At 38.6% G+C, this 9,369-nt stretch overlaps 1 protein-coding gene across 1 annotated transcript in view; it reads left to right on the top strand.

The window, feature by feature from the left end:
- Positions 1 to 2,921: 2,921 nt before the first annotated feature.
- LOC108681932 overlaps positions 2,922 to 9,369 on the top strand; it is a 37,936-nt gene continuing 31,488 nt past the window's right edge. The window contains exons 1-3 of the mRNA XM_018171013.2: positions 2,922 to 3,012; positions 3,423 to 3,603; positions 3,960 to 4,026. Coding sequence (XP_018026502.2) covers positions 3,000 to 3,012; positions 3,423 to 3,603; positions 3,960 to 4,026 — 261 coding nt within the window. The 5' untranslated portion in view covers positions 2,922 to 2,999. The remainder of the gene's footprint in view (positions 3,013 to 3,422; positions 3,604 to 3,959; positions 4,027 to 9,369) is intronic.

The following is a 9,369-nucleotide window of genomic DNA, read 5'->3' as shown; positions in this document are numbered from 1 at the left end:
AGCTCGAGGAAAGTGCGCGGGTCAAACAAGTTATCGTGGTCGATTATAATAGATTCGCTAGTATTGATGCAACTACACTACAATTGTTACACACTCAAATCAATTTTCAATAAATCACTCGGAGCTAGAGCCTTTTTCGAGCGTGTTTTTTTATCATAATCTAAAATAAAACTAATTCCGTATTACTAAAATGTTCCAAGACCCAAGTAGAATTTCGACAATTTTCGCCCATATCTGATTATCAAATTTAAATGGCAATTCTTGTTTGCCGTTTCAAATTTTAATTCGGTAATTATAGATTTTGAGCATGACTTTAGTGATATTTTATAATATCAAAGTACTAAATATTTAGTGTCCCACGCAAAGCAGGACTGCAGCCGCGTTCAACCTTCCACACTCACGGTTGGCGCTCAAATGGGCCTGATCCGGTGATGCCGTGAAGGTTTATACCAAGCGCACAACCCAAATCGAATTGGATCTGTTATATTGATAATTAATTGAACACTTTTTAATTTAAAGTGCATTGAACATGCCTGAATGCATTGGGTGGCTATTTTTAGGATTTATTCTTTGATTTCTAGTCATGCACAACCGTGAAATAAGTGCATTGTACCAGATCTGTCGAACCTCTGGTGAGCAAAGCGAGAACCATTAGTTCATCAGGACATCGACTTGTGTGGTTGTGGTACGCGGAGTGATATTCATTTAACTTTTAATGTTTTATTTTTAAACTCGGCTATTTTAGATTTTGAGCGTCACCTAAGTGTGAAAAATACTTTGTTTGAAAACCTTTATCGTGTAATAACGTTATTATATTTGAGAGTGAACGTACATCAAGTATATTGTCTCCATACTAGCCTACCGTAGGTCACGTTCGAAGCTAGTGGCTGCTTTACGCATATGTGCCGTGGTATGCCATTCTTCTTTAAATATTTTTCCATCGATATATTGTTATATGTTATATAAATAATTACATTATTGATACTTTCAAAGCTCAACTGACATTTGTTGTCTTAAATTAGAGTACAATTGCGTTAACGCTATTTGAAGCTATTTTTTGACGATTGGAGAGTAACTTCCGAAAGATACTTCTGTATTGTAAAGGTTTTTTTTATAGGAATCATACTTTTTACAGGAAAATTTTACTCTTGATCATTGTTTTGCCAGGTTTCGCACGTTACATTTAGTAATTAGCACAGGAAATTTCGGGTCTTGACTCTTGATGAGAATTGCGAAACTAACTGGCAAGAATGGCAGTTTTTGTGCAGGACAGGCAAGCTATCGGCATGTGTGTAGACAGTGTAGTGTGAACTTGTGAAGTGTGATCGATTTTTAGTGCCATCTGAGTTTCCTAACTAACAGAACGTACATCAGTTTCGTTTATAAGGTTATTTTGTTTTAATAAATTAGCCCATCTTCTGCCTTCAAGATTATTTTTATCAACTTGTTGAAATAGATTATCATGCCCAGTATTTTTATTTTTTAACCATTTTCATAGATGCAAAATTTTAACTAAAATAACCCCAATGAATAATGATTGTACTTGATTTTTCTAGTAGATGTTCCATATTTTTAAAGCAGGGTAGCTAAGCATTAGGACCTTTTAGTTTCTGCCTGTGTCACAAAATATTTGTACTCAGCAAGTTAATATATCTTTATATGATGTCTAACACTAACAATAAAGACATACATGATACAATGATTACTACATTAATTGTGGCTCTGTTTAGTGCTATATGCTATATATATTTATGAGTAAATTTTGATACTACTTTAATCTGTAAAGATTTTTATTCAAAATTATTCTGGAATATTGATTTACATTATGTATATACAGATTTTTTATCCAGAATAATTTATAACCTAGTTTTTGCCTTAATGTGTAGTCTGAAAAACAAGTGACCAGTGACCAGTAACCAAATTAAACTCACTTGAATTACTTGGATAGAGCTGGAGGCCTGGCTTGATATTTATTACATTATTGCCCATCCTGCATCTATTGCATTGAATGCTTAAATAAAACTATAGCTTACATCTCTTGAATGAGAGATGTATGCATAAAACTATAGCTTACATCTTTTAGCTTACACAGAAATCTCTTGTGTCTACAACAGCCCAAATATGTCTTCAACAGCTATAAAAAATGTTATAAGTACATCTGCTGATATATACAAGTTGAAACATATGGTCTAGTATAATGACAGCCTTTTGCATTGCAATGGCTCAGCCATACTGAATACTTAGGTAGTAAGGGAAGATATCTGTGTGCTGAATAAATTAACTATTAAATATGTATATTTTACGCACTAAAATAAGACTTGTTTTTTTTTTTCAATGGAAGGACTGGGTACATTGAAGTGTAGCCTTTCAGTGCCTCTATGCATGATAATAGCTTTGCAATAACAAGTTATTGGATGCTACTAATTGGGAGTGTAATTGAAGAATTTCACCCTGTCAGCCCTCATAGTTGAACTATGAGGGCTGACAGTGCTGACTCAAGGTATATATTTATGCAATGCATGCATCACTTACATGCCATGATGGTTGGGCCAGATTGAAATTACTATATAAAAAAAGGATATTTCTGTAGAGGGGTACTGGGTATGTAGAATAGAATAGGAGTGTCGGCACTGAAGAAATAGGCCCATGGCCATGAAATAGGCCCATGGCCATGAAATAGGCCCATGGCCATGAAATAGGCCATGGCATCTAGAGAGCATCTGTGGTATTATTATCCATTGGCTCTTGGCTACTATTGACTTCTGTCAAAATATAGGATGTCTTTTTATGTGAATGTCAGACTGATTGAAAACTAAGATCAGCCTTGAACTACTTCTGGTTATTTCATGTTGTGTTCAGTGTAAATCTATTCATAACCTTTTAATTATCCAGGTTCTCTGTCAAGAATGATGTTATGCTATGCATTTGAAAATTATATCTTTTATTCAGTAGGTTAGGCCTATATGATATGTGACTAACGCTGCTCAACTTCTGCAAAAATGTCTGGAAGGGGTGAGAATAATTTTGCCTTTAATTTTTTATAAAAATATTGAAAAATTATGCCAATTTATTTTTTACTCTTAAAAATGAATAATCAAGAATTTTAACAAAAATGCTAACTGTCAGTGCACATGTGATTAAGTGTGATTTATGTGATTAAGTGATGGTATTATATTTTTGTGAAACTGAATGTTTTCTATAGCTATGAAACTCTTGAGGATTAGAAGAGCTTTATTGAAATATCAGGCGTGTTCTGTGGTCAGTGCTACATTGATTTTAAATGTAGAGTTTAGTTTCTAATTTTGAAACTAAATACTCTCACGTTTGATTTAATGTTCAGTTATTGACCAATTTCTTTTATTTAGACAAATTTGTTAGATTTTAAAGTATTTTGTTTCCATGATTGTTTTTTTCTCTGCCAGGATTATTCCAAAGTCCCAGTGATGCTTCAGTTGCATCCAAGCTTCATATATTGCAGGGCTATCTGCCCTTCGTTCAAAGCATCATAGCAAAGCTGCGCAGCAAAGGGGGACCAGGAGTTGCTGAACAGCTTAAGAAAATGAAGATGTTGCAGAAATTCATAATTGAACAGGATATCAAGAGGTGAAATTAATTCAACGAGTTACTCATTTTGAATCATCTCATGCCTATTTTGAATACATTTTCTATTTATGTCTGATCAGTTCACTTCCTTGTAATTTTGTAAATCATTTGAAGTCTTATGTGCAATTGATATCCTATATAAATCACATTTTAGCTTTCTAATATTACTGGTTTTGTATGTTTTAAATGATATCCTTTATATTTGCAATTTGCTTGTGCACCATAGAAATAGAACATTTTGTATAAAATGTCTCCTGAAATAGTGTAGATTGATTGATATTATAGAGAATATTTCTGTTATAATGATGTTGTTCTTATGAATGAAGAATATAGTTTTAATTTTGAGTATTTTCCAGCTGTAATGAGTCAAGAATGGAGAAGATGATCAAACTCCTTCAAGGCATCTATCGGAAACATATGACAGTGAGTGACTAAAATCTAAATTTGCAAATAAAATTTATTTGTACCAGTGCTGGATTGATGTTTTCTTGTTGAAGCATGGGGACTTGGGTGTGAGTGCATTTTTAGTTTTTTGCATGGCAATGGCACAGCAATAATGAGGAACTGTTCAACAATTTCAACCTATAATTCAACTGTCTCTTCTCATTATGAGCCAATAGGTTTCCTGCTTTGCAGCATTTATTCATGCATTTCTTGGGGAGTATTTGCTTGTGCTTCTTGTGTTCTTGCCCGTTTTGAAGTGATGGAACATAAATTTAACTGTAAAAATAGTAAGTGGTAAAAAATGTAAGACTTGTGTTATTTTTAAAATTGATGTTGATTTAGTAGAATCTAGGCAGTATGAGGAGACTGGCTGGGGTTTCTTTTGAACGGAAACAATACCAGTTGTAATTCAAGAAGATTGGAAAGATACATTTGTTGCGCGTAAAAATGTACTACTGGGGAAGGCTAGTACGCACCCTAATCTTTGCAAGTTTAGTTTTACATTAGACATGGACTCCTCAAATGTGATTTCAACTTACATACCTCTTTACCAAAACCCTTAATTTTAAAAGAAAGATATTAAATGTATCTACTTCAAATACTATGTATCAAATCTTTATTCATTTTATACTCCAAAGCGCTCGTATACTCCAGCCTGCTTGTACCTACCACAGTTATGATACCATCTGCCCTCATTTTATTGCAAGTTGAACTTTTTGAAGCATATTCAAGACCTACTAATCAATATCACCTCCAGGGCTATCTAATCCACGTAGTGACATTTTTGGATGTTTTTCTATTGGTCTCATTTTTAAAAATATCAAATATTCATTACTGGTTAATAAAGTGAAGCACTTGTTGATCTTTCAGCAGTTGAGGCTTTGAGGTTAACGATGTTCATACCGTCGACACTCAAGCAAGGCAGGGCGGCTCAGGCTACGATCGGGAGAGTAGGCAGACGGGCACATGATTTGAAAAGCCATCTTATAGGACAGGCTTGACTCTTGAGCAGGGGAGGCGAGGAGACAAGGTGGGGCATGTGAATAGATGGGCTAGACGATACATGCAGAGTGTGGCATACTGGGTCTCCTTACTGGGTGCAGACGACGTCCCTGAACCCCTTACCCTCGAAAAGTAGGATGCAAGTTGGCTACTTAACCTCGGCCGCAGTTGAGCCAGCGTGGAGCAGTAGAGACAAGAAAATAAGGGCTTTTTTTCTGAAGCGATGGGAGGGGTGGTAGAAGATATTGCTGCAGTGACTGCTTCACCTCCCCTTTAAGGCTCTGATTGAGAACCGCGAGGCTTTGAACAGGTTCGGCTGTTCCCTATGAGTTTCTTCACAAATTAGGCTGGACATTACTCCACTCGTAAATGAGATGGCGATATGGATTTTTCCATGTTTACTCAACTATTTATTTATAAACAGTGACAGGACCAAAAACTATGTAAAATTTGTAGTAAAAGAGTTATAATGAAAGGAAATTTCAAGAAACTTTGAATATTATTGTTCATCAAATATGCGATTTTTACCCTTTTTTCGAGATATAAACGGGTTGTATTTTTTATCCTCCATTGAATGGTATACTCGGCATTCCTTGATCAACCTCCTTTTTAACACGTTTTTCTTAGCTTAGCTTCGCGTTTGTTTGTTTGTTTGTTTGTTTGTTTATTTGTTTGTTTGTTTGTTTGTCGGGCTGTACGTTCACCATCAAATTTCCAAAATTTAAAAATCTGCCCGACACACGTTTTTTTGGGGCGAACCATAATTTATTTTCTACTTTTTAGTCCACAAGAAAAACGTGTTTTTTTAAAAAGTTTTTTTAAGTATTTTATTGTAGATATTACTACCAAAAAATAGTTTTGATTGAGCCTGCTGATTCGCGGAGGGAAAATCCCGCATACCAACTACTCAAATGCAGACGTTGTGGAAGGCATAAGGGGGAAAGAGACGTCGTAAATTAAGGCTGGTAATTACGTCATAATTACCAGCCTTGATATTGTAATAATAATTACGTCGTAATTACCAGCCTTAAGGCTTGTAGTCAAAATGCAGCGAAGTCTGAGAGCGAGGTTTTCGCGACCATCGTGTAAAATCCTTGATCTGCCCAAAGCTCGGCCGGTCGCTACCCTCGAGCTTGTACTCTTTGTAATATGATATCCTAGCCAGACCCTTCTTCGCGGCAACTGGTCGCTTTCAGGTGGCCGAGGAATGGCCAACGGTCGGCTATAACTAATTGGACTAGGCCGACCACTGGCCACGTATTATTCTTCGCCCCCCTCATTGACTTTGCCTCTACCATGCCACCCGTCGTGAACTGACAGTTGAGTAATTTACGACGTCTCTTTCCCCTTAAATATTGCACAACGTCTCCATTTGAGCAGCTAGTATGCGGGATTTTCCCTCCGCGTATCAACAGACTCGATCATAACTATTTTTCGGAAAAAAATATCTACAACAAGGAGGCTGATCAAGGAATGCCGAGTATACCATTCAATGGAGGATAAAAATTACAGCCCGTTTACATCTCGAAAAAAGTAAAAAAAAAGTCACAGACATGATGAACAATAATATTCAAAGTTTCTTGAAATTTCATCTCATTAAAACTCTTTTAATGCAAAGTTTACATATTTTTGTTACTGGTCGACGCTTATAAGTAAATAGCTGGGTGACTATGGAAAAATCCATATCGCCATCTCATTTGCGAGTGGAGTAAAGTCTATCCTAATTAGTGAAGAAACGCATAGGGAAGAGTCGAGCCTGTTCGAAGCCTCTCGGTTCTCAATCAAGGCCTTAAAGCAAGCAAGCTGCTATTCACTATGAAGAAAGAAAGCTATAACTATAACAGAGAATTGCAGAGTAATATTCACGGTGTTTACCCATATGAAAAGAAAGTGAGCGGGAAAGGGGAGTAACTGGTCTAGAGAGCGCTAACCAGACACTGCAAACCAGAGCCTGGTATAGGGATGGGCAGGAAAGGACTCCTATCTCAGTGTGAAGATGGTCATTGGAAGCCGCACAGGCGAACCTCAGAGCTGAGTTCTGTGGGACTTATAGGCTGGCGACGGCGCAACGGGAAGCCAGGGATACCAGATTGTATCTGCCCAATTCATGACTGGATGGCTTTTGGTGTTTGTCCAAAACAACAATAACATTGTGCTGTTGTTCCACTTGTTTGTGGATCTGATGCCCTCCAAGGAAAACCCCATTAGGGGGCTGATTATGTCCTTCATATTGCGCAAACTACGTGGGAAGGAGGAACGTGAAGTGGCTATATCCCGCGGAATTTTAAGGGTTTTAAGATTGGGATGCAACTGTTTCAGATAGACTGAGGGGCGTGCTCTTAATAAGTGGATATCGGGAGTAGATAACGTGAAAGGGGATTTTGGCGGCGGACTAGTCGAACATGCCGAACAGGAGCGCTGTTAGTTCAGTTGAACATGCCGAACAGGAGCGCTGTGTTAGTTAGAGCGCTGTTAGTCAGTTCGCTGTTAGTTACATGCCGAACAGGAGCTCTGCGTTTTCGCGTCTCGGGGAAGACTCCCGTGTACGTGCTTTTTACGAGCGAATAGGATCCGAGGTTGAGTGTGACGTCGTTCGTCACTCGTCAGATTCAACGCACTAAGTTTTCCTATCCTCATCTATTCTTTCTTAAAATCTTCACTCATCCCGGCGTTCACTCCACAAGTGCGTAGAAAATATCGCAAAGATCAACGAAATTACCACCACGTGAACGCAGCCACCCCTCAAACGGTTCTCGCGTTCCTAGCAGCGTCACTGCCTCAACAGTGGGCGCCTAGAGCTCGAGCGAGTAGTGTGTTGCTCCACGAGCCCTCCCGGTGTTACCTTATTTTATGATGTTATAGCTTATTAAGCCTATTGTATCCATGTATTCCTCTATTGCCTTCACTGTGTATGATTCCAGAATTGTGATTCTAAATTCATGTTATTGAGTGCATATTGAAGTTGTCACTGCGAGTCGTGCCGCGCCGATGTAATGGCGGCCATGATCACGAACACCAGCTCATAGGCTCTTGACTATGTCATAGTTGATATGTATTTTCTAGTATGAATTCGTCTAGGAGTAATTATTTTAAAAAGGGATTATTTGTCGCATAACTGGATGTACTGATTTGATATTTTCTAGGCCATTTGCCTCACCATCGCCGTTATAATCATTCGAATGTGTAGCAAAGACGCCGTTCTGTTTTCTTCGACACAATCTCATAGAAAAAATTTTAAGGGATACTACTTCGTTCTCCGCTTACAGCCTCATCGAGCCTTACTGCTTCCTGGCGAGTGCCGACATGCGTTTCTTTCAGTCTCCTTTAATTTGAAGCATTTTAGGTAATTTTAAGATATTGTCCTCTAAAGTTTATCTCTAATCTGATCATTTCAGGTACCGTAATCGTAGGCCAAGCCCAACCGCAGTCGTTGGCACTAATCGTAAAGAAAGCCCAACCCAGCGTTGGCACTGCCATACTTAGTAATCAATTTCAAGCCCAACCCCGCGTTGGCGCTATTATCGGAATCGAATCCCAACCTAGCGTTGACGCTATAACTGTAATTGAAGCCCAACTCAGCGTTGGCAAATTTAAGCATAAGAAATTAAATGTCAAGATTAGGTATATCTGGCCTAACTCGTTGAGGCTCGGAAATCTTAAACGTAATTATCGTCAACTTTGTCGTCTCTTCTTCTCGCCTGCCAAAACCACCTCGTCTTACGTCACTCAGCTTACGTCACTCAGCTTACGTCAATAAACGGGAGAAAAAGCAAGTCAACTTTTCCCTTCCCCGTTGAGCCCGCACAAGTTTGTGTCATTGAGGCACAGCCAAGGGGCGAAGTGGTTTAGGGCCAGTGCTGATTCGATTATTTAGTTAGGTCAGTAATGGCTGCCTCAGTGCGGGTAGGAGGCCGCTAGAATGAAAGCCCATCGTTATCTGTCGCGAGAGCGGCAGGAAAGTAATTAAAATGGGCCCGGTTTAGGAGTGTTATGACCTAGTTATGACCAGGGCGGTTGTGAGTTGGGCAAGCGAAAGGCGCTTTGTGAATTTAGCCGTTGAACACAGAAGGGAAATAAAAGGTGGATTGAACTTTGATTTTTCGGTTTTTCTTGTTTTGCAATGGGAATAATTAGGTAGTTTGTCCAAGCGGTGATATAAAGCTTTAAGAGGTGGGCGAGGATTTACAGTCCACATGCGTCAGGTGGAGCATTTCTACCGTAATCAAATTCCTCCCGTTGAGCTCTCCTTAGCAGGGACTACTGACATGTGTCTGTGCTCGTCCGGAGTCTTATGGGATTTTGCGTTCCTGGGGGCGCCAC

The sequence above is a fragment of the Hyalella azteca genome, unplaced genomic scaffold, assembly GCF_000764305.2.
Source record: "Hyalella azteca isolate HAZT.00-mixed unplaced genomic scaffold, Hazt_2.0.2 contig10531, whole genome shotgun sequence".
Taxonomy (NCBI): Eukaryota; Metazoa; Arthropoda; class Malacostraca; order Amphipoda; family Hyalellidae; genus Hyalella; species Hyalella azteca.
This window is presented reverse-complemented; position numbering and strand designations above follow the sequence as displayed.